The 27117-nt window shown below is 36.0% G+C and overlaps 1 protein-coding gene across 2 annotated transcripts in view; it reads right to left on the bottom strand.

Annotated features, from left to right (window-relative positions):
- Positions 1 to 27117, bottom strand: part of Soat1 (sterol O-acyltransferase 1) — a 75592-nt gene that overhangs the window by 40024 nt on the left and 8451 nt on the right. For both annotated transcript variants that reach the window (XM_063240045.1, XM_005008467.4), the window contains one exon: positions 22573 to 22691. In XM_063240045.1, coding sequence (XP_063096115.1) covers positions 22573 to 22672 — 100 coding nt within the window. In that variant the 5' untranslated portion in view covers positions 22673 to 22691. The remainder of the gene's footprint in view (positions 1 to 22572; positions 22692 to 27117) is intronic.

Consider the following 27117-nt stretch of genomic DNA (forward strand, 5'->3'; position numbering starts at 1 on the left):
GGAAAATAACATGGCAAGGATAAGAAAACATTATCAGTTTTAACCATTAATGTTAATGGTCTCGATTCACCAGTCAAGAGACACAGATTGGCCAAATGGATCAAGAATCAAGATCGGATAAGAAAACATTATCAGTTTTAACCATTAATGTTAATGGTCTCGATTCACCAGTCAAGAGACACAGATTGGCCAAATGGATCAAGAATCAAGATCCAACAATATGCTGCATACTAGAAACACATTTAGTCCCAACTGACATGTTGTGAAATATAAAACAAAACAAAACAAAACAAAACCCACATTTAATTCAAAAAGAAATTCATGGACCAAAAGTCAAAGGATGGAAAGTAATGCAGGACAGGAGTCCATAAAAAACAGGGGTAGCAATTCTATTTGCAGACAAAGTGAATTTCAAACCAAGACTTATGATAAGAGAGAGAAAGGAGGTCACGACATCCTTGTAAAAGTAACAACCCAAGAGGAAAAGATAACAATCATATATGCAACAAATACTAGTGCACCCAGCCAAACAAAACAATTATTAAAGGACATGAAAAATCAAATAAGCCCTAATACAGATGTATTGGGAGACCTCAATACCCTACTGTCCCAAGAAGACAGATCAACTAAACAAAAAAAAATGAAATATTAGAATTAAATCAAACTTGAGCAAATGGACTTAGTAGGTGCCTATAGATTGTTCTACCCCACAACATCAGAATACACATTCTTCTCAGCTGCATATGGGACATGCTCCAAAATAGACCATATACTGGCTCACAGAACATGCTTAAGTAAATGTAAAGCAACCAAAATTATCCCATGCATACTATTAGACCACAGTACAATGAAATTGGAAATCCACGTCAAAGGAAGTCACAAGAACCTCATAAACACATGGAAATTAAGTAGCACACTACTGAACAACCAATGGGTCACAGGTGAAATTAAAGAAGAAATAAGACAGTTTTTTACAGCTGAATGATAATGACAACATAACATACAAGAACTTGTGGGACACAACGAAAGCAGTATTAAGGGAGAAATTTAGAATGGTAAATACCTATCAGGAAAACAGAGCAAGCGCATATAAAAAACTTAATGTTGAACCTCAAACTTCTACAAAAAGAAGAGCAGGCTAAACTAATAGTACATACAAGGGAGGAAATTATAAAGATCAAAGCAAATTAACACATTAGAGACTAAAAAAAAATACAAAGAATCAATGAACCAAAAAATTGGTTTTTTTGAAAAATTAAATTGACAAACCCTTAGCCAATCTTATTTTATAAAAAAAAGGGAAGACTCAAAACCATCCAATTAGGAAAGAAAAGTGTAAAATTACAACAAAACCTGCAGAAATCCAGAAAACCATCTATACCTACTTTGAAAACTTGTATTCTAACAAGATGGAAAATATAGAAGAAATGACTGATTCCTAGGTACATAAGAATTACCAAAGCTGAATCGAGAAGATATAAACATCTTAAATAGCACAATATCAATAAATAAAATCTAAGATGTAATTAAAAACTTATCAACAAAGAAAAAAGAGTTCTATAAGAAATTTAGAGACGACCTAACACCATTACTTCTCAAACTCTTCAATGAAATTGAATGAGAAGCAATACTTCCAAATTTATTCCTGGAAGCAAGCATTGCCCTGATTTTAAAACCAGAAGGACCCAACTAAGAAAGAGAATTACAAACCCATATCCCTAATGAACACTGATGCAAAAATCCTCAGTAAGATACTGGCAAACAGATTGCAGCATATCATCAAAAAGTCTGTATACCATGATCAAGTGGGATTCATCCCAGGGATGCAGGGATGATTCAACATATGTAAATCTATAAATGTAATACATTTATAGTAAACAGAGCCAACGTCAAAAATCATATAATCATCCCAATAGATGCAGAAAAAGCTTTTGACAAACTCCATCACCCATTCATCATTTTTTAAAAACATATATAAAAAAAAATCAAAACAGATGGTCTTTATCTCAATCTAATAAAGGCCATCTATGACAAACCAGTAGCCATCATCATATTAAATGAACAAAAACTGAAAGCTTTTACTCTAAAATCAGAAACAAGAGAAGGACGTCCACTGTCTCCACTCTTATTCAACACAGTCCTGCAAACTTGAGCTGCAGCAATTAGACAAGAGAAAGAAGTAAAAGGAAAAAAGGTAGGAAGGAAAGAAATTAAACTATGGTTATTTGCAGATGACATGATACTCTCTGCTTAGAAGACACCAAAAACTCCACCAAAAGACTTTTAGATTTAATAAGCAAATTCAATAACGTAGCTGGTTACAAAGTCAACACTCAAAAATCACCAGCCTTCTTGTATGAATAATAAACTCACGGAAAGAGAAGTCAAGGAAACAACAACTTTTACAAAACCTTTCACATCCAAAAAATTGAGGGGCTGGGGATTTAGCTCAGTGGCATAAGCACCTGCCTTGCAAGCAGGCAGTCATGAGTTCGATCCCTGGTACCAGTAAAAATACAAAAAAAAAAAAAAATTGAAATACCTAGGAATCAATCCAACAAATGATGTAAAAGACCTCTATACTGAAAACTACAGTACTCTGAAAGAGGAAATTAAAGATGATATTAGAAAATGGAGAGATATCCTCTTGGATAGGAAGAATCAATATAGTGGTTCTTCCAAAACTGTCATACAGATTCAATGCAATCCCAATCAAAATTCTCACAGAATTAGAGAAAACTATCCAAAAATTCATTTGGACCCAGAAGAGACCTAGAATTCCAAAGGCAATCCTGGCAACAAAGACAGGCAAGAAGGGGGGCATCATAATCCCAAGTCTTGAAATTACACTATAAAGCTACTGTACTAAAAATGATTTGGTACTGGGAAAAAAAACCCACAGACCTGAAGATCAATAGAACAGATTAGAAGATACAGAAACAACTCCAGACACACTAAGCCACCTTATCTTTGACAAAGGCCTCAAATACATCCAGTGGAAGGAAGATAGCCTCCTTAATAAATGGTGCTGGAAAAACTGGCTCTACACATGCCAAGATTAAAACTGGACCCGTATCTTTCACCATGTTCTAAGCTAAAATCAAAATGGATCAAAGATATTAATATTAAAACAAAAACATTACATCTGCTGGAAGACAGAATAGGTAATTAAAAAAAAAAACTCTTGAAGACAATGGTGTAGACAGAGACTTTATGAACAAAACCCAGATTGCACAGGAACTATCACAAAGAATCAACAAATGGGATCACACCCTACTTAAGTTTTTGCACAAGAGAAACCACCCGCAGAGTGAAAAGACAGCCCCCAACATGGGAGAAAATGTTTGCCAGCTGTTCCTCAGACAAAGATTACTATCAAGAACTCAAAAAAAAAAAAAAAAAATCAGTCCTCTCAGATTTAAAGACCCAATCCAAAAATGGGCATCTGAAATGAATACGTATTTCTCAGATGAAGAAATACAAACAGCAAATAACATCACTCATCATTCCAGACACTGAGATTCCACCTCACCCCAGAAAGAATGGCTATCAAGAAATCAAGCAGTAACAAATGCTGGAGGGGCTGTGGGGGAAAACGAATCTTTCTCCACTGTTGGTATGAATGCAGAGGTCCAACCACTGGGAAATTAGTGTGGAGATTCCCCCAAAAACTAGGGGTGGAGGTGCCACTCAACCCAGCTATTCCCCTTCTGGGTATCTTCCCAAAGGAATTAAAAACATCATACCACAGCGATATATGTGCACCCATGTTTATAGCAGCACAGTTGTAACAGCCAGATCTTGAAAACATTCTAAATGCCCACTGACTGAGGAATGGATAAAAAAGATGTATTATTTTTATACAATGGAATACTACTCAGCCATACAGAATGAACTGGACACTTTTATAGGTAAATGGATGCACCTTGAGAACATATTCATTAGTGAAATAAACAAAGAAACACATGGGTAAGCATCATATTGTTTCATTAGTGTGACAAGCTGAAAGAAAAAACTTACACACACACACATATATATATATATATATATATATATATATATATCCACATATATAGTATACGTATATAAAAAGTTAAGATAGTGATACTAATGATCTCTCTGTATTCCCTGAAAAGAAAGATCTGTACTGGTATTGTTTGCACAATTGGAGGCAGATGTCTTTTGCTTTGAGTGAATGATTTGGAGATAACAATGCATAATGTATATGCCATTGTTACTCCCTGACTGACATGCTTTAAAATTTTGTAGTAGTTTTTTTTCTCCATTTTTCTACCTATGAATAAAGTGTTATAAAAAATTATAACATTTCAGTATATACACGGTGCCTTTTTACTTCGGGAAATTTGTGTATTTCTATTTTAAAAAATAACATTGTTCTGTAACCTACCTTTTTCACTTAATATATTGCGAACATCTTTCCATGTCATTTCATACTCTTCTACATTATTTTTATTGCCTTATTATTCTGTTTTTTATGGCTGAAATGTTATTTAATCCTCTATTGGACATTTTGACTACTCTTCTCATTTCACAATATGTCAGCTGGAAAAAGACACAGTATGAAAAGGACCAAAATCTATCTAACCAGTGCTGTCTTCTGAGAGACAATACAGTAGTTGATGTAATAACAAGTGAGAATTTTCTAGACTGCTGAAATACAAAGACTAAGTCAAGTCAAATAATTCTAAGGAGGATAAGTAAGTATTTACTTAGATATAATACAGTACAACTGTGTAATGTGTTTCGCTGTTGTGTTGTTTTGGTTTTTTGGTCACTAGGAACTAAACTCAGCACTGAGCTATAAGCCCACCTCTAACCCTCTCTTCCTACCCCCACCTTTTTAAGACAGGGTCTTGATTAATTGCCAATGCTGGGCTCACATTAACAGACTTCCTATCTCAGCCTCCCAAGTAGCTGGGATACAGGTATGTGCCACAGCACCCAGAAAACAAAACAAAACAAAACAAAAAAACTATTAAAAGTTAACGAAAAGAAAAATACCAGCTACAAAACACCTGCAACTACACAGGTAGCTGACTTAATCCAATGGAAACCAGGGAATACTAAAATATCTTAAACTGTCAAGCAGAAGTTAATTTTTTAAAAGGAAATTAGAGGTCATAACATGAACTTTGAGGGCTTTAAGAAAACTAAAAATTTTAAGCAGGAAAATGACTTATCTGATAAAGGAGAATAAAAAGATTCACAGCAGAAAGACAATAAATCTAGACAAGATCTTGCCTTGAACCACAACAATACTAAGAATGGCTAACAGAGGATGAATTCTACAGCTATTCATAAATTGATAATTGAGAAACTTTAGGACAAATATTTATTTTTCTTTTCAATAACAATATGCTTGTATATTCAGTTGTCTATAACCAGATTATTTCATAAGTAAGTTATAAACTTCATAAAGGAATACAGAAACTTCTTAATCCACCACAGGAGGACAGGGTAGAAGATATTACAAAAGATTAACCCTCAGTACTTGTGCATCATTTCCAAAAACCATCTGTCACTAAAACCATCATTACAAACTGGCCTTGAAAGCAAGGGACAAGGACGGGAGGAAAGAATTTGTTATTCACATTTAAGAGTCTGATGGCCCCACAGAAAATGACAGTAAAGTTAAACAGGTGGAAAAAAATGTACTAAAAAGTAAATTCAAAGTGGACACAGTAGCACACATCTATAATCCCAGCTACTCTAGACGTTGAGGCAAAGAGGATAACAAATCTAAGTCACCATGGGAAACTTGTGAGACCATGCCTTCAAATATTCTAAAAGCATGGGGGATTATCTCAGTGCTCTATATCCTGGCATGGTGATGCATGCTTGTAATCCCAGCACTCAGAAGGCTGAGGCAGGAGGATCTTTGCAAGCTTGAGACCAGCCTCGAACTGCAAAGCAAGACCCTGTCTCAAAGACATAAAAACACACAATACACACACACACACACACACAACTATGCCCAAATTTAAAATTAAAACATTGAACTGGCATGGTGATACATCCTTCTCTAATCCTAGCAATCTATAGGACTGAGGCAAGTGCACTGCAATTTCAAGCCCAGCTGGGGCCACTTAGCAACTTAGTGGGACCTGGTTTCAAAATGAAACTTAAACAAGGGCTGGTGATGTAGCTCAGTATGAAGGTCCTGAGTTCACTCCCCAGTTAGCTCCTCTAAATTAAGACACTGACAAGGTAAGTATGAGGGTCACATCTTGTCTAAATGTCTGCCTAGTTCTACTGATACCACTACCGGATAACACCAATTATTTTTTACACAAAACCTAAAAGAACCTAACTAATATTTAAGATTTTATTTTTCCTAACTGAATTTCAAGAAATCAAGCCTATAACAATAATTTTTATGAAGAAATGTTAACTAGCAATTGTGAGGCCTACTAAATGTAACAATGTTAAAAATATATTCCAGGTGTGATGGCCCACCATGACCCAACATTCAGGAGGTTGAGGTAAGAGGACTTGTTTAACTTCAAGGCCAGCCTGGGCTACATGGCAAGATCCTGTCTCGAAAAATTCAAATCAAAATAAATCACTTTTTAAAAACAAATTTTGAAGATGTTTTTAAAATTACACACTTTACTGCCTTAAAAAAGAGCATCATGTACCTCACATATCTTTGAAACAAGTTAAAGTGATCAGGTACTATAGGTACTGTATCTGATGCTTCCAGCAAGAGCTGAAATGTGGAGGATAATCAAACCTGTACTACAAGATCTCTTACAATTAGGCTGGTTCTTCAATGATTTTCACCAAATCGGTTCCCTGTAACAACCCTGTGCTTCTGTTAATGTACCAAACCCACTGCCAAAGTTACCCAGGAGGGAGGAAAAAAGTCAAATAACCAAGCTCATTAGATTGGTAACATTCACTTACTCAGTTTATGTGCTCACTCATTAAATAAAAACCCAGTAAATGCAGGACACTAGGTTAAGTATCTCAGGGGAAATACACAAACGGAAGCTTTTAACATACAGGCTATGGGAATATGAAGCAGGGGTGGGGTTTGGGGGAGATTTCACAAAGGAAGTCAATATTTGAGCTGAAGGGCTGGGATACTGCTCCATAGTACAGTGCTTACTGAGTAGGCAGAAAGTCCTAGGTTTGATCTTCAGCACCACAAAAGAAATAATAAATTAGAGCTGAGGCTCAAATGATACAGAAAAATTACAGCAATGTATGCTAGAAAGATCTTCCCAGAAAAAACAAATACCATGAAGCTTTATTGAGTTTGCTGAGACTTGAACCTGAGACAAATGCCTCTAAATGCCAAGCTTAAAAAATAAAACAAAGAGGGCCAGGGATTTAGGTCAGTGGCATAAGTGCCCACCTGGCAAAGGTGAGGCCGTAAGTTTGATCCCCGGTACCAAATAAATAAATAACATGAACTCTTTAAAAAAATTAATAAAACAAAGAAAAAATAAATGCCAAGCTTTCACTGCTTTACAGTATTTAAAGCTTGTGTTTATGGGAAGCTCTTATCTAGTTACCAATTACATTCTAGATCAGTGCTGCTCAATGGAAATAGTATAATATAAATCATTACATAATCTGAAATTTTCAGCCAGGTATTGTAGCACATGCGTGTAACCCCAGCACTTGGGAGGCTGAGGCAAAGAGATCAGCCAGCATGGTCTACTGTAGTTCAAATCCAGCCTGAATTACACTGCAAGACCTTGTATCCAATAAATAATCCACATTAAAAAGAGGCAAGTAAATATTTGAACTCTGGTATGTATTTTATAATTACAATGCATCTTATTTCAGACTAGCACATTTTACACACTCAACCAGACAATGAACAGTCTATTTCTACTAACTGTCATATTGTTCTACACCATGGGTAAGCAAATTGTTTCCTTAACAGGTCAGACAGTAAGGTATCTTAGGCCATATAATCCACAACTATATAACTACTCAAATCTATTTGGGGGGAATTGTTGTTTTTTGAGATAGGGTCTCATTACATAGTGCAAAATGGCCTTGAACTTATGGCAAACCTCCTGCCTCTGCCTCCTCAGTGCTGGTTTTACCGGTGTGCAGTATCATGCCCAGATTCAATTTCAAACTAAATGAACATGTTTGTTTGCCAACCCTGTTCTAGATGGGTTCACTGTAAACATGGTGGCAAATAAAATGGAGGAATATATACACATTAGTTTTTATAATGTAACTCAGCTATAGTGAACTGTGTCAGTTGCTGCCCAACAGGGTGTGTGTTTTATCGCATTTGTCAGAAACCAACTTAAGATTGGACGTGAAGGGTTGAAAATGTAATTCAGTGATAGACTGCATCCTGAGCACATATGGGGTCCTGGGAACAATCAATCCTTTGCAACCCACACATCTACCCACCTAAAAGCAAGCACACAACACACACACACACACACACCCTTATTATCAGTCAAAATGCAGCCCAGTAAAGATGACCCAATCAAGCTAATTAACTGAAACTTCTACAAATGTACGAGGAAGATAGAAGAAAAGCAACCAGAGATGCTATGGAATTCTAGGGCTAGTACCATAAATCAGGACACCTTTTGCTATTCTCTCTGAAGCCCAGAGACAAGCACTTGGAGAACAATGTTGGACAAGAGTGATACTCAGCAGGCATGGTACCAAAGAGAAAGGCACTCACCTTACTCTCTAGCATTAGAACTCTTGCCCCCAACTGGCCAGTGCTACTAGAAACTACAGAAGACAAGGAAGCCTATTGATAAGGTCCATAAGGACCATAAGGCCAGCCTCCTAGGGCAAAACTCCTAAAATGTATTTAGATTTTGCTACATTATGTTTTAAATTTTCTAAACTCTGCCTCTGATTCTGATTTACTGCCAGTCATGTTACACTGGGGACAAGAATGTGACCATTCTCAGGGCTGGGGATTTAGCTCAGCGGCATAAGCACTTGCCCTGCAAGCAGGTGGTCGTCCAGTTCGATCTCCGGTACCGATTTAAAAAAAAAAAAAAAATGTGACCATTCTCTAAAGTTTATATACCCTATGACTTGGCATGACCTCCAAAACAGGTATTTGGAAGGGTCCAGTATCACTTTTAAATTGGGGCCAAGAACATGCTTATATTTCCGTAAATTACTGGCAAACATCACAACCATCAGAGCCATTACATGGCCAAAATCCAACGTACCTGCATGACATATCAAGACCTCAAACAATAAACTTGACATTATATTGTCCACTATCCTAAAAAGGCCTACTATAATAGATTGTTCATGAGGCTTGCCACCTATTTTAAAAGCCAGGGTTTGGTTCAATGACCTGATAATTTTTTCCCTGCAATGCTCACTATCCTATCAGCTACAGAATGTATTCCTATGGTTCAGTGCTAGGCTTATATACCTAATGCACCTCTGCTCAGAACCCTAACATGGACAGACAAGCCACCAAAAATTTTCCATTCTATAGAGAATAATAATCCCACATATAGTATTCTACCTGGTCCTCATATTTTTATGCATTTACAAAAACAAGCTTAATATTACCTCTCACTTTGTATATGTCCTCCTTTATGTGTAGCACATCTACAACAAGATTCTAGCTCATACGTGTCAGCTATAGATCAAACTTAAAAGTACAACTGTCGGAGATTACCAGTTTAGAATCCAGGAGCAGTGCCGTGTGAGGAGTCCTACATGAGGGGAGATGTACCCTGCCGACCCAGGAATGAACTAAGCTGAGAGAAACCAACTGGAAATGCAATCCTAATGCTATAACAGGAACAGATAAAATCTCAGTGCATAAGCTGCATCCCGTGCCACTGGAAGCCGCGATTTGAATTTTCTGCTGCCGATACTGTGTCCCAATCCACACGGCAGGGAGAGAGTCGCACGAAAGCTCTGAGAGCTGGAATCGGCGAACCAAACGGCGTTGAGAGCGGGATTGGCAGGGAGCCCCGCATCAACCTGCGGTGAGTGAGAGAAATGGGGACCCTGTCATAGACTAGGACGCTCCAACAGAGGACATTCTGGGAACAAGCAGACTAGCAGGAACAGGGCCCTGGAATGACTTTATGGGGTCCTGGGAACAATCGATCCTCTGCAACCCACACATCTACCCACCTAAAAGCAAGCACACAACACACACACACACACACACACACACACACACACACACACACACACTCACACACACACACACCCCTATTATCAGTCAAAAATATATTCCCCTCTCAAGCGGGAGTGGTGGGGAGTGCTTGGCCTGGTGACGCCACGGACTAAGATCCAGTAGGCTAGCCCAAATCAAGTCCCTGCACCTGGCGGTGCACCCTAGCAGTGAAGCATGCAGTAGGTTGACTTGGAGGGGCGGGCCCAGCAGAGGCTGCCCAGGTCTGTGTCTCCCTAGTACACTGCAGTGGGCGGGAACACCTAGCCGGCAGGAGTCAAACAAACTGTAATAGACAAAGAGAAAAAAAAAAAAAAAAAAAAAAAAAAAAAAACTGGGCCTCCTACATACACTTGTATGAAAGGAACAAAAAGTATGGGAAAAGGGAGCAACAAGAAAGGGTCCTCAGTCCCCAATCCTGAGAACACTGACCCAGGAAAGGTAAATGCAAAAGAGAATGAAGACAGAAAACATGCAGTATCAGACATGGCACCTATAGATATAAACCGGTTTCTCCGGAGCCTCGTAGATGAGTTCAAAAATCAAGTATTTAATGAAATAAAAAGCAAGAAATAAGTAGAATAGTTAGAGAAATGCTAAGCATCGCCCAAGAAAAAACAGATGGTGGAATGGAAGAACAGAAAAAAAGGGGAGAGTGTTTGATGGAGAAAATAGAGAAAACATAGAATACGTGAAGCAGGTTCAAAGAGATTACCAGGAAACTAAAAACTCTATTGAAAGCTGGCATAACAGCTTGAAAGAATCTAAGGATAGATTATCAGAACTGGAGGACAGATTTGTAAGGTGCGAGCATGAAATGAAAAACTTCTTAAAAATAACAAGAAAACAAACAGCAATAATACAAAGACTAGAAGATGATAAGAGGAGCCATAACTTAAGAATTAAGAACATAAAAGAAGAAGTAGGGACTCAAACAAATGAACTACAAAAGCTATTCTCAGAAATAATCCAGGAGAATTTCCCTAATTTAGCAAAAGGTTAAAGATACTCAGATGTATGAGGCATACAGGACCCCAGCCACCTACAACCCAAACAGAGCTACACCCAGGCATATAATAATCAAAAAATTCCAGAAATCAAATATAAGAACAGAATATTAAAAGTCATCAGAGACAAGAAACAGATCACTTACAAGGGAACACCCATCAGAATTACAGCAGACTTCTCAGCACAAACCATCAAATCATGAAGAGCGTGGGGGGAAATAATTCAAGCTTTGAAAGATAATAACCTCCAGCCAAGATTGATATATCCTGCACAACTGTCCCTAGAAACTGATGGAAAAACAAGGTGCTTCCAGGATAAAGAGGAACTAGGGGAATTTGCAACCACCAATTCAACTCTACAGAGATTACTGCAGGATATTCTAAAAATGAAAAATACCAAGATTCTCGAAACAGTGGCAGAGTAGCCACAATGAATGAAGCAGAAAGTGAAATGAAGAGGACAAACTGACAACCAATGACAGAAAAAGAGCTCAACAGAAATGAGGCAGAGAAGGTTGGATGGTAGGAACAGCCATTTTGGAGAAAACAAGACATCATAATAAGTAGTACAGATTTAATATCCTCTTGTTTTGAAGACCCATCAAGCTTTTGTTCTGTCTCCATCGGTTTTAACGTGTTGTATCTTATTGGATTTTATTATATGTGATAATATAAACAAAAACTTTTATAGACAAGGAGATTATACAGAAACCATTGTTCATTTTCTGTTAGTTGATTCTAAATACCCTGTAATACTGTCATTCTCTTGAATGGTTTTACATTGTCTTGATACGTTTGATGCTACAGTATACGAAGTTATACCCAAAGATTTTAAGGGAAGAGACACTATGGTAACTACTATTATGTCGAGATTATCTTGTGGTGAAACACTATTTTGCTTAAATGGCTATGTTTTGACCTGCACTGTTTTGTTGTTATGCCTTCTTTTTTATCTCAATCTCCTTTTTATTATCTACTTTTTCATTTTTATCCTTTTAATTAAGGGAAAAATAAAAAATAGCAGGATATAGCATAGTAACCCACTTGGATTTCCTATTAACTTGATTTGAAACTCTGCATTGCTCTCACCATCTTGTTTTGACTGATTTTCCTCTATTCTGTTATGCTAGATAGTACCAAGTTTGAAAGTATAGGCAACAACTACGAAGACAATAAGATTCATTGTGACGCCCATTCTGGTTGACTATTATCTTCTTTTGAAGTCTTCTAATGTCTCCAATGTTTTGGTTTTATTGGTCTTATTCCTTACTGTTTTGTTCAATTTATTATAACTGATGATATAGGTAATTCTTTTTAAGATAACAAGAGGCATTATGGTAACCATTGTTGATCACCTTGTATTTTGTTTTTACATTATGTATTATGTCCATCCTTTTGATTTGACTGACTCTGTCCTGGTATGTCACATTTGGTTTTACTTTCTTCAAAAAAAAAGTAATAAGAACTGTGGGAGTAATAAAACCCAAAATGTGTAATTGTCATTGTACAAAGGAAAGGAAAAGAAAGTTCTCTAAAAGATATAACTGCATATATATTTAAGTGTATAAGATAGATAACCATATTACTGAGTTTTGTTGGATCACTGAACAAAACTTTGCAGTCTCACTGTTTGAAAGTCCTCTCTATATGCTTTAATTTTGTAACTTCAACAACTATTTCTAAGATGACAATATGTAATTAAAAAAAAAAAAGTACAACTATCTAAAAGACAATTCACCTTACTAACCTTAGCTTCTATCCCCTAAGATGGTAACCTTGATCTTTTTTTTTAAAATCAGTACCAGGGATTGAACTCACGACCATGTGCTTGCAAAGCAGGCACTTATCCCTGCTGAGCTAAATCCCAAGCCCCATGAGATGGTAACCTTGTAAGATATTTTAAACCTAACATTCCTATCTGTATTCCAATAATTCATGCCTCTCATTTCAAAAAATGTGTGATTTAGGCCTTTGGCAGTCTTGCAGAGACCCAAACCATAGACCGGTTACATGCAAATTTAAGTACTCCTTTATAGATTGGTCTCCCAGAGAATTCCTTATGGGAAAAGATCAAGATTGACATGAGATTGCCTTTTCAGGCTTTCCTAACAACACAATAACCTCAGAAGCCTTGTCTAATGTTACATGGCCTTAAGTCTCCTATTCCCGACTCATTATCAATGATAAGGGTAAACCCATACAGCATACTTTATAAAAATTAGCCCTGCCTTTTCACCTTAGATGGCTGCAGTCTGGGCATTTGCAGCCAATAATGGAGAAAAAGTCAAAATAATAGGTATATAAAAATAAACATAAGTGTTTATGATCCTCATGTACAACTGATAAACAAGATAAGAGTGACAATAAAATACATTCTTATATACTAATTGTTACCTAACCCATTGTGTATCATACCTAAACTTTAAGTAAAAGAATATTTACTTTTAATTTTAATGAGAAAAATCAAGAACAATTAAAAAACAACAAAAAAATCACAATATAGGATTTCAGAACAAGATGACAGGAAAATTTAACAATGGGTGTCATATTGCATATTGTTATCATCAAATTGCTACCAGATACAGGCATGTAAGCTTGATCAAACAATGTAATTTCCCTTTGAGCAGTTTCTTTCCCTTTTTCTATATCTATTATAACTTTTGGATCTTATTTACTCTTTCAGTTTTTTACACTAGTGAGACAATATAGTGTTTACACATGCAAGTCTGATTTATTTCACTTATGAATATGGTTTCTAGTTGCATCCATTTACCTATAAAAGCCTTGAGTTTACTGTTCTTTATAGCTGACTAGTATTCCATTATATAAAAATAGCATTCTTTTTTATCCATTCCTCAGTTGATGGATATCTGGGTTGTTTACAAGATCTGGCTATTACAAATTGTGTTGCTATAAACATGGGTGCACATACGTCATTGTGGTATGATGTTTTCAATTCTTCTGGGAAAAAACCCAGAAGGGGAATAGCTGGGTCAAATGGAACTTCTAACACCCTACTTTTTTGAGGAATCTCCATAATGATTTCCACTAGTTGCACTAGTATACACTCCTATCAACAATGGAGGTGGGTTCCTTTTTCCCCACAACCCCTCCAGCATTTATTGTTGGTTGACTTCTTGATATTCATACCTAAATTTCTTTCCAGGGACTCCCCAGTAAAATCATGAGCAAGGTGCCTGAGTCTAGCTTCCAGTCAATCTAGCAGAGCCTTGGTATTACTCACTCACTTCCCTCTTGGTAGACCACAGCTAACCTTGCTCAGCGTTCTTCAAAACAGACAAAGGGAGAGATGTAGAAGATCAAGTGAACAGTTCTCCTTGAATGCAGAACTATTACCTCAACATTATTTAAAGTGGGTCCTGTCTCCATGTACTGGTATGTACAGAGCTGGTTAAGCTATTTCCTTTTTCTTTCAATTAGCTTTAAGCAATACAAATAAGCCTACCTGAAATATTGATATGTAATCCTTGAGGCAGGCTGACAATTTCCTATTTCCTCTCATCATGTTCCCCATAAATGGTTAAGCACAACAAAATGGCAAAGCCACATAGCTCCAGGAATGTCAACTGGGTTCCAGCCTCAAGAGAAGAGGCTATGACTTCCCAAGGCACAAAAGTTTACAGATCAAAAACTAAAGCAACAGCCTCCTAAATCATTCAGATGCTACCACAATTGGGTTATACAAACTGGTCTTTCTACATACCCTTCTCCCTACAGATTGCAGAGATACTTGCTCTCCGCCTAACCAGCTCAGCTCACGCTGCTCACATAATTCCTGCCATCCTCACCATCACTCATCCTTGAGCCACTCCCTTCTTCATGAGTTAATAAATTCTGGGGAAGGTCTTGGATCAGAGCCTTTGGTCTGTATATCTTCACCTGGACTACACTCAAGACCCCTTGGCTGCCTGTAACTTTAAATATGTGTAGTGTCTTTATTCTCACTGTGAATTGCACTGGAGGTGGTAGATTAAAATTAACTTGCCAAAATTCCAAAAACATTCAATGGGATTACATATATCAACTATCTAGACCACAAAAAAGATTAAAAAATTACAGTATTTAGATTACAATATACATTTGGTTTAAATAAAAAAAATATAGTAGTAAAATGGAGAGGTAAAAGGAAGAGAGCATAGCATGATTAGAAATATAATCAATCTTTGCCAGTGAGACAACATAAATCTATCATGAGAATTTCCAGACAAGGTTTCATTGCTCCAAAAAGAAAAACAGGGCCCGGGATTTAGCTCAGCGGCATAAGCACCTGCCTGGCAAGCGTGAGGTCATTTGATCCCCGGTACGACAAAAAAAAAAGAAAAATAGGTTTTTCCTCCTCAAATAAAAATTATTCTTTTGATTTACCACTTTCCTTATCCAGCCTAGATTTACTAACCTCTGCACCATTTCTATCCTTTCCTTCATACATCCCCAATTTCCTGGCCCACCAGTCCACATGTCAACACTGGCTATCCACTTCTACTAGTTCTACACTGCCGACACTTGTTTCACTGTTTGGTGTTTTATGAAACAGGGTCTCACTTTGTAGTTCTGAGTGGCCTTGAACTCACAGCAATTCTGGAAGTGCTGGGATTACAGGCATGCACCAACACAGATGGCATGCAAAAAATAATTAATAGGCTCAATCCAAATTGTCAAGCCTCAACCAGGCCTGAAATGAAAAGATGTAATCTTTGTCCATGCCTCTTGATCAGTTTCTCCAAAATTCCTCAGAATAGTGGTTCAAAATCTTTGCAAGTCCCAGCTTTACCAAGCAACTTCAGTTGTTCCCTTTTGATTTCAAATCCTTAAATGTCCTCTTTCTAATATTCAGTGTTTTAATCACTCTCCAAAGTTCATGTGTCAGGAGGAAAGGGTGACATCTTTTTCAAGATTAACTGTTTAAATTACTGTATTTATCCTTTCCATATCCTTTAAGATCCTGTCTCAACCCCAGCCTCAAAAAAAAAGGTTCAGCAAAAATGTTTTACACTTTCTATCTTTACTTTCTCATTTCCAGTCTGTTTCTTTTGTTTTTTGTTTGTTTGTATTTTGCAGGGGAGTGACAGGATCACATTATAGTTCAGGCTGATCTTGAACTCACTATATAGCCAAGGGTGGCTTTGAACCCTCAGTGATCTTGCCTCAGCCTCCCAAATACTGGGATTATAGGCATGTGCTACACACCATTTCTGCAACTCTTTTATCTGAGATCATTCTGGTCTCCAAATTGCTAAATCTTCACCCTTAAACTTCCTACAAAGTTTAACATATATAAAGTACATACATATTTGAGGTAAAAGATATGCTAGTAACCCTGATCTGACCTTACATTGTATCCCATAAATACATAAGTATTCTATCAATAAGAATATATTTAAAAATAAAGTATTTATCATAATCAACCCATTTACTCTTTATAACTCAGTGAGAAAAATCAAAATACAGTTGGTTTCATTTCTATCTTAAAAAATAAAACTAAATCCAAAGAAATTAAGTATTTTGCATACAGTGTGACCAGTGTGCATGACATAACTGAGCCTAAGGAAACCTATGTCATTTTTCCTACTTTTTTATAACTTTATTTTTTATATAGCTTAATTGTTCTTTTTTCCCCATTTTTCTCCTCTTCCTTCAGCTTTTTTTAAAAAAACTGGAAATCCATGTCTTCTGATTCCTTAGTCATAAAGCATTTTAAAAAACAAAAAAATCAAGCAAGGCCTGCTTACAGTAACTTATCTTCCTAAAAAGGACTAAGGAATAAAAAGGAGTGACTGTTTCAAATTTCAGTTCTTGTAACAATATTAGCACTGACTAGCAACAGGATCTTACTGTGTAAAAACGCTCAAATTAATTTGAAATTCCTGATTTTTCTAAAACACTCTCATTGACCATATCTAAAAGTACATGTAACCAGCTTAACCTTGCTCTCTGTGCAAAGATGCAAATAATCTGAAAGACACATTTGAAAGGCAACCTTATATCCACAGGACGGTTGCCCTAGGAGTATTCCTTGAGAGTCAGTCTTTTGTCAATTTTAAAAGGGGAAAAGAAAAACAACAGAATCTACTTGTCACTTTTTAATGTTTCACTGACCTCAAAAACCTTACAAAATACTCAACTAATCACAACTGTAATACTTATAGAAATGAAATATAGGGGCTCGGGATTTAGCTCAGTGGCATAAGCACCTGTGTTGTAAGTGTGTAGTCGTGAGTTCAATCCCTGGTACCGATTTAAAAAAAAAAAAAAAGAAAGAAATGAAATCTGTTATAAATATTAATACAAAAGCAGATTTATGTATTTACTTATTTTTGCTGTGTTTGGGGATTAAACTACACACCTATACCCAAATGGAGATTTAATAAACATAGGATAAAAACTAGCTAGCCATTTTGGAAGATTGTTCTAATTAACCTCTACTTACTATTCAAAGTCAGTTTCAAAAAGACCAAATATTTGAATACAAACCATCATGAGAGTAAATAAATTCATTTTGGTTCTTAACATAATCTTTGATTTCTAAGCATGACAAAAAAATCTAAAAGCAATAAAGTATCTAATTACACAAAATTCAGTGTGGCAAAGCATACATACACAAGTGAAGTGAAAGACAAGTAACTAGTTAGAAAACAGTCACAGTACACAATAAAGGATTAATCTTCTTAATGCAGAAAAATCTCTTAACAAATTAAAATCAATAGCCAACGAATAGGGAACAAAAATGAGCGAAAGATATAAACAGGAATTTTGAAGAGAAAAATACACAGTCAAGCAGAGATGGTGATATATGCCTTTAATTCCAGCACTTGAGAAGCCATGACGGGAGGATCCCTGTGAGTTCAAGGACAGCCCAAGCTACATAACAAGCTCAAGGCCAGCCTGACAGTGAGGCTAAAAACTAAAACTAAAAACTAAAATTAAACTCAAAACTAAAAACAAAAAAAAAGTTAATGAAAACATGGTCAATAAATTCTTAAAAAAAAACTCCCCCACATCACTGTTTTGTAGAATACATGATATACTGTTTTTCACCACTGAATTAGCAGGGGTTTTTTTAATTGATAAGCTAGATCATCAAGAGTTAGGGGAAACAGTATAGATGAGAGTATAAACTGGTATAACATTTTTGGAAGCAAATTTGGTAACATCTAAATTCGAAATGCAAAAATACTTTGACCCAATAATTTTGCCTTTAAGAATGTACTCTGCAGCCAGGGTTATGGCTCAGCAGGAGAGCACTTCCCTAGTAAGCACAAGGTCCTGATTTCAATTCCCAGAACTACAAAAAATAAAATAAATAAATAAGAATGAATGTACTCTGCAAATACCAGAACAAGTAAGCAATAATGCTAATTCAAGGATGATCTCTGTAGTGCTATTTGTAACACTGAAATCTTAAATCTCTTAGTTATTAGGGACAAATACATTAAGTATTTGTATAACTGAAATACCACACAGATATTTAAAAGAAGTATATCGAGTTGCATCAAATGAGAAGATCTCCAGATTTATTAAGTATAGAAAGCATAAAAGCAAAAGAGATCTAAATATGATTCACATGTAGGAAACAAGAATAACACGTTTAAAAGAAGAAGTGCCACACAATATGCCTTTCTGTAGTGCCTGAATTTTTCAGTGAGTAAAGTCTTTTAAAATGAAACAATTATAAGCATATTTCGGCAACTTTTAAAAATGAAAATACACCATCTTGTATTTTTTGAACAAGGACTAATGAAAGAAGAAATAGCTCCAAAGTATTTATCATGAGGACAAAGACTGAGACTTTAAATCTACAAAAGTAACAAATGAGCAAAACAATCACAATTGGTCTATAACCTTTAAAAAGCTGTATACACTTGCTACACATGATGGCACATGCTTGTATTCCCAGCACTCAGGAGGCTGAGGCAGGAAGACTGCTGAGTTCAAGGCCAGTTTGAACCATACACAGAGACCCTGTCTTGAAAGAAAGAAAGAAAGACAGACAGAGGGAGGGAAGGAGGGAAAGAAGCTATATACAGAATTTTACAATGGAGACCCTGTCTCGAAAGAAAGAAAGAAAACAAACAAACAAAGACAGACAGACAGACAGACTAAGGGAGGGAGGGAAAGAAGCTATAACACAGAATTTATAATCATTTCACAATAATCCAGGAACTGTATGACTCAACTAGAGTTAATTTTGATTTATTTTTCTTTTATCATCACACCCATTATCAACTGTGTGGGCTGCACATGTATCTAATAAGATAATTAGCATAATTATCAGCAAATGTTTACATCATCATATTATCTTGTTTGCAATCAAGAGACAGCTGGGCATAGTGGTGCACAACTCTGATCCCAATATTTGGGGGGCTGAGGCAGGAGGATTTCTGTGTGTTCAAGGCCAGCCTGAACTACACAGCAAGACCCTTTTCTCAGAGAAGCTAAAAAAACCAAAGTTAATTTCTGGTAGAAAAATTAGTGAATTTCATGTAGATTACAACAGTCAGCTGACATCTGGAAGGGAACTTTAAAGCTACCTCAGGATCTGGAATAATGAGTTGGCAGCACAATAAACAAGAAAATAAGATCTTTGTTATGGTTTGTGTCTGGATGTCCCCCCCAAAGCCTCATAGTCATGGGGGTAGGCCTCAAGAATCTGTGATTGATTCATGGTCCAATGCTGGGATTATGCGGTGACTGGAGTGATCCAAGAGAGCGTGGCTTATTTATAAGGGACAGAAAAGAGTTTTGTTTCTGCACTCCTCCCTTTTTGCTCTTATTGTCTTTGTTGTTTTCCACTGCCATGAACTCTGCCACACCACCCTACTTTGGAGCCAGCTGATCATGGACTGAAACCTCCACAAACTGTGTGCTAAATAAACCTTTCCTTCCTTAATTTTGGGTACTGGCAACTCTGCAATGAAAAAAAATTAACTAAGACAATCTTAAGGAACATAAGTGCTAGATACTGAAACAAAATCTTATTTGCTACCCTTAGTTTTACATATGAGAGAAAAGTAACTAAGACAATATTAAAGAACGTAAGTGCTAGGTACTGAAGAAAAAGTCTTATTTTTGCTACCCTTGGTTTTGCATGAGTACTGACAAGCTGTAAGATTTGCTGAAAATCACCCACATAAATGGTTAGTCAGCCAATGACTACATACACAGTAACATTTCAAGCCCTGTCTCATGACTTCTTCCTGTCAAAAGTTGGGTGATGTAAACTTTAACAAAGCAGACACTTCTCAGAATGAAAGAGGACACTACCCAAATAAAGAAGTTTGTTGATTGCCCAGTGTAGTAGCCCATGCTCATAGTCCCCGCACTACAGAGGCTGACACAAGGGACTCACTGAGAGTTCCAGGGAAGCATGGACTATATACTAAGTTCAAAGTCAGCCTGAACTACATGGCAAGCCCCTAATACAAAAAAAATTTTTTAAATAAAGAAGTATGTTGAAAATATAAACGAAATAATTATATTGGGCAAAGATGAAAACTGAGTTCAAATTAGAAAAATTAGGACATAAGGTAACTTATGTCCTAATTTGTAATTATTAAGTTACAAAGCACAGATTAAAAATCTAAGAATTATGAAACACAAATTTAATGAAAATTAAGTCTCCAAAGGTTTTTTCAGCAGTGATTTTCAATCATCTATACCAATCAGTACTATCTAGCAAGTTCTTTCAAACCTTACATCTGGGTCCTCCCAGGAAGATTTTGATTCACTTCAATGGGGTCCAAGAATTGGGTCCAAGAATTTGTTAGAGGATAATCTCATCCATAGGTGATGTTCATACACCCCAATCGAGAAGTGCTACAATAAGTTATGCCTTGTCCATTAGCTTGAATATGAATCACCTGGGACACTTAGTAAACTAAAATTATCTTTCAATGAATAAGGTATTTCTAACAAGCTTCTGGATGGGCCTATTTAGCAGGCCACAATGATTGGCCTGATATCCTTCAAATCTTGTTACTCAAAGGTCACATTTTACCTATCCATTGAATGTTCAAACTGAAAATATGTTAAAGTGAGTAGAGAAACACATCTTTCTCAATGAGCATTAGTTATATTAAGCCAGAGTGGGTGACACAGCCTATGGCACTTCTAAATTTAAGCTAAACAATGTAATTTTTAACATCCGAACTGAAACTGAAACCAATGAAAATTTAATGAACTTAAATAAGGAATATTGAACATACACAGAAGTTCAGAGTAATTTAAAAAGCTTGTGTTCAGTTGGGATATAAAGAGATCATATGTGAGGACAGAAAGTTTCAAAAAGAAAACTTTTTCTGTCTCCAAGAATTGGACAGAAAAATAAACAGAAAGCTTCTGATGTGTAGGAACCTAAACAAAGGAGTCAATTTAAGTAAACACTAAGTCCCATGAAAAGAAAATGTTTCTCTCCAATGTTTGCTTTTTTGCACAAATTTCACTTTTTATGTCACATTAGAATTTATCTTTTGCAATATAAATATCATAAGCAGCTATTAAGAGTCTAATTACTAAACTTCATTATGCCAATATGGTGGGATCAAGCTGCTGATTATTATAATTAAATTTATGTAGGAAAAGCAAAAGAAGTTTCAGGATGCCAAAGACATCTGTCTCACACAATTCCACCCCTATTTGTTAAGCAAACAAGGTTCAAATTGCAAATGCCTGTTGAAATAAAACCTAGACAAATATTGCAAAAATAAATATTCTGATGGTGACATAAGAGTTACATTTACAAATCTATCACTCTTAATCAAAAGTCTTAGTAAACCTTAACAAGTACTATGTCATTCTTTTTGTATTTTTGTCCTAAGGAAACCTGGATATAAGATAAAATTCCCTTCTCTCTCTCTCTCCTTCCCTTTACCCCCCCCCCACTAAATTTATACCTCATTAATAACTATGTTAGGTAACTTGCTATTTACTCAATTTTATTCACTATATCTAATGAGAGTAATTAGTAATTTCATTATGAGATTATTATACTTATAAATTGTATACTTATTTATAAAAATGTCATTATGTATATGATTTTAGGAGTTTGTTTTTTCATTTACCTAACATGGAGCTACATAAAGTCAAATACATCAGTAATGATCACCGCTATAGCTCCAGTATAAACAATAACTCAAATTTTAGATATTATTAGTAGTAATAATTTGGTAATATTTAGGCAGTTTAGGCAGTTGAATGAAAGAATAATGTTTAAAACAACACTCAACTATATTTAATAAGAAAGGATTTATGTTCTAATTTCTTTTTTACCACATACATAAAACTATCACTACTCATAATAAACAGAACTAAAGAGATGGCAATCTCTGGCCTAGAACATTGAAATTATTCATCATTCAGAAAAATTTAAAACCTCACCATTTCTAAGTGCTTCTAAGGACTCCTCTGGAGAGTTTCGTTGGTCTTCATCCTTCTCAAGATTTTCACTGGCCTTTGACAGTCGCTTTCTTGGAGACATCTCTTTACCCACTATTGAGCTGTCAAGAAGAAAAGATGTAAAAAGCATTGAACAATAGCTAGAAAAAAAATTCTGTTTTTTTGTTTTTGAGACAAGGTTTTGATATATATATATAGTTCAGACTGGCCTTGAACTTGAGGTGATCCTCCTGCCTCAGTCTCTAAGGTACAAAACTACTTAATGCCTGTACTGTATGATTGACTTTGCAGGTCTAAAGCCAGTAGTCTGAGCATCTACTTATAGGATAACAATATGCAATACAGCAACTATGGGAGATTTTCTTCTTTCTCATGCTTTGAAATTCAATATTGTTCTCACTACTTTATTTTGCTGTTTGTTTTTGCTTTATTCAATGTTTTGTTCTGATTGGTTTTATTTTGTCCTGTTTTGATTTTATTATGTCTGATGGTATAAGCAGCAATTCTGAAGAGGCATTATGGTAGCAATGGTTGATTTCCTATTGCCTATCTGGAAGTCCTATATCACTTGGACTGTTTTATTTTGATTTACTTTATATTGTTTTATTTTGTTTGGTTTTATTCTCTGTATATTTTGGTTACTGTGCTAGCCTACAAATGGGGAAAAAAGTATCAATAAAATTAATTTTAAAAAGAAAAGTTATGTATGCAACTAGTTTACATGAATTTCTGAATACCAGCACTATGTTTAAGAGAGGATAACAACGCCAGGGATTTAGCTCAGCGGCAAAAGCACCTGCCTTGCAAGTGTGTGGTCGTGAGTTTACTCCCTGGTACCCACCCCTCCAAAAAAAAAAAGAGAGTTTAACAAGTACTGACATACTATCTTCCTTTTGTTTTACTTTAATCAGCGCAAGCATTTTCTGAGTACAAGATACTGTAGCAGAGCTGAAAAAATTAGCCTCTATGATATAATAGCTGGTTTCAAAGTCCCTTTTTAGACATAGCCCCTATCTTTTTTTTCAATCTTTTTGAGACAGGGTCTCTCTATGCAGTTTAAGCTAGCCTTGAGCTCACTTTGTAGCCCATGTTGGTCTGCTGGTCTCAGAACTTGCAAGGATCCTCCTGCCTCCACCTCTCCAGCACTGGGATTACAGACACGTTCCTTGTTTCTTTTTTTTTTTTTTTTTTTTTTTTTGTTTGTTTGTTTCTTTTTTTTTATTTAAGAGGAAAAAGAGAAAAACACAAAACAAACCAAAGCGGCGTAAGGGTACACGCAATACAGAACTACAAAAAAAACAAAACAAAACAAAAAAACGTAACAGTAAGAAATCACCTGCTAGTAGATTACACACTATCTTCTTGAAAATAGTTCCTCAAATCACAGTATCAAAGAACACAAGGTGGACATTCAAACAGGGAGACTGCAAACAGCTGTGTTCAATGTTCCAAAAACATTGATAAAGTCAGCTATTTAACATCCTTGTTTCTTTTTTTAAGAGCATATCAGTAATACAGAATACTGAAGTTCATCTTGGGAAATTAGTGCATAACACATTTTGATCATTTTCAGTGATCTCCCTTTTCACACCCCCTCGCTCTTCTTCCATTCATAAAGTCTATTTTCTAGTTTCCTGTCATCTCTCCCTTACTTTACTTTTTAAAGTTTCTCATATGAGAAAAAAACATGGTATTTAATTTTCTGAGTCTGGCTTATTTTCCTTAACATAACAATCTCTATTTTCCTGAGAATGACATGATTTAAGTTTCCTTCATCCTAATCCCCATTCTTAAAGAATTTTTTAATTTAAAAAATAAAGCAATGAATACACATAAAAAAATTAAATAGCAAATGATAACAAAGATGCCACAAGGTAGAGTAAGATTAATAACCAAGACAATTGTAAAACAGTACCTTAAGTTCAAAGATAGGAGAGATTCAGTAAAAGATACAAATACAGAAAAGGTATTTAGGAATGATCTTGAAGAATAAAAATAGAACACTGCTAAAGCAAGGATCATATAAGTCCTTTTGAGAGGACCATAATTGGATCAGATTACTAGAGAAGAAACAAGATTTTGTTGAATATCTACTATATGTAAAGTCCCAATTGCATGCTTTGTTTTCTTGTTTAACCTTCACAAAAGTTCTGCAAAAAAAGAAAAATAAAGGCATTACTCTTTAAGTTTTCATTTGAGAAAATGGCTCAAAATAGTTACTGTCAAGCTGGGGATTTAGCTCAGCGGCATAAAGCACCTGCCTTGGAAACATTCGATCATGAGTTCAATCCCCAGTACTCTCCCCCCACCACCATCCAGTTACTATCAGTGCCCTCCACTCACGCACCAGGAACAGTAGAAGAACCCAGACAAAGATCTGGCCAGGGTAACGAGAAAGATTGCAAAGTCATCTGTGTACAAGTTGTAAAGAGCATCTAATTCTCCCAGCAGAAATGATTAGGGAATTGAGAATTGAAAACTAAATTTTGAGGGATGCAGAAAAAAATCAAGGAAGAAAATAAACAGATGTAAAGGAAAACAATGTCTCTAAAGGAAGGAATTTTACAAGGGATAACATGATACTTAAAGCAGGGACTCTTGCTGGGGATGTAGCACAGTGGTAAAACACTCGCCTGGCATGTGAAAGGCTCTGGCTTCAGTTTCCACAACAAAACAAAAAAAGTAAATAATTATTTTTTTTCCTCCTTTCTGAAGTAAATAGATTATTATCCAAGCCCTATGAGACAGGATAGTTTGGTGCAGTGTTTCTCAAAACAGTAACAGCCAGTTTTTGAGATCGTATGTTTTGTGTGAATTAAGTATTTTAAACTCAATAAAAGGCATCTGTGGAAAGCAATAGCACTGACAGTATAACATTTCTGATTTAATGAGTACCTTTTATGTATCTCCCAATCACTGTACTACTAAGCCCTTTTTTTGTTTTCTTAACCTTTATTTACAACCTTAGACAGAATTATCCTTTATAGAAGAGAACTATATAGTTTAAGGAGATGATTTAACTTGTCCCAAATCCCATAGTGCTCCAAAGCAAAAGTGGAAGGGCCACAAAATCTTACAATTCTACAATGTATTGTCTAATCACCAGACTGCCTCTAACACACTTCTATGGTTTCCCAGGTATTACCTCTCCTTTCTGCATCTCTGTGGTTCCATTACACTCTGCATCATTTTTCAGAGCTATGTTTTTTCTCAAATTACCAAAATCTCACAGAAAGTACCTGGAGCTCAGCAAGAATGCATTAGGACAGGAAGTCAATTATTAATTAATGGCAATAATACCATCACTAATTATTCTAAGTCACAGGATACAGTGCTCGAAACGTGCTAAGAGGATATCAATGCATATTACTTTAGTGTTAATAGCTTAGTACATCTTACAGGTATTTTTAAATGGTGGTGAGGGATCCCCTAGATTCCTGACATTACACATAAATTACTTCAAATATTTCAGTAAATGAAACTGACAGTTATAACACAAATAAAGTTATACAGGCTAGTTTAAACTCGGTTACTTTGTTTTAGCTCAGTGTATCAACTCAGAAAATTGTTATGTTGATTAGAAGGTACTGAGTTTGCACAATCACCCTGCCATGGAGTTTGTTTATTTTACAAGTGTGCCAAAGAGAAACTTATTTTAGCTCTAATTTTCTCTACCTACAGGAAATGGGAACTGTAATACAGTGGAAGAGCATCAGAAGACTAATATTCAAAAGAGGTTACAGTCCTGCTCTGAAGTACCACTGTTTATCCTCCAATCTCTGAATCTGTTTCTTCCTCTAGAAAATGAAAAGCACTACAGAACAAGGGTATGCAACAAAAAGAGGAATAATATATACTAAGATGCCAATGTTTTATTATTAATAACCAAGTGTTAAAAATTAACTGGCCTGGGCCACGCATCGTAACTTGTGATTATAATTTCAGCTACTAGGGAGGCTGAGGCAGAAAGAGCTTTCTTTTGAGGCCAGAGGGGGGCAATGTGGCCAGCCCACATCTCAAACAAAAACAAAACACTAACTAGGCTGGGACGCGGCTCACTGGTAGAGTACTTTCTAATAGTGCATAAGACCTTGGGTCCAATGTCAAGTACTGCATAAGTAAATTAAATGCCCTAAGAAAAAGGATGGAGCTAATTATCTCTGCCCTTAAAAAAAAAAAAAAAAAAGCATGGTGGTTCACACCTATAATCCCAGAATTTGGGAGCCTGAAGCAAGAGGACTGTTGCCATTTCAAGACCAGCCTAGGCTACAAAGTGAACTCAAAGCCAGCCTAAACTGTGTAATGAGACCTTTCTAAATAAATACATTTAAAGCCGGACGTGGTGGCTCATGCCTGTAATCCCAGCACTCGGGAGGCTGAGGCAGGAGGATCATTGCAAGTTCAAGACGTTGCAAGTTCGAGACCAGCCTGGGCCACAAAGTGAGCTCAAGGCCAGCCTGAACTGCATAGCGAGACCCTGTCTCAAAAAAAGACAAATAAATAAATACATTTAAAAAAAATTTTAAA

Source organism: Cavia porcellus, unplaced genomic scaffold (genome assembly GCF_034190915.1).
Source record: "Cavia porcellus strain 051 isolate PalLab524CR breed Dunkin Hartley unplaced genomic scaffold, mCavPor4.1 scaffold_29, whole genome shotgun sequence".
NCBI lineage: Eukaryota > Metazoa > Chordata > Mammalia > Rodentia > Caviidae > Cavia > Cavia porcellus.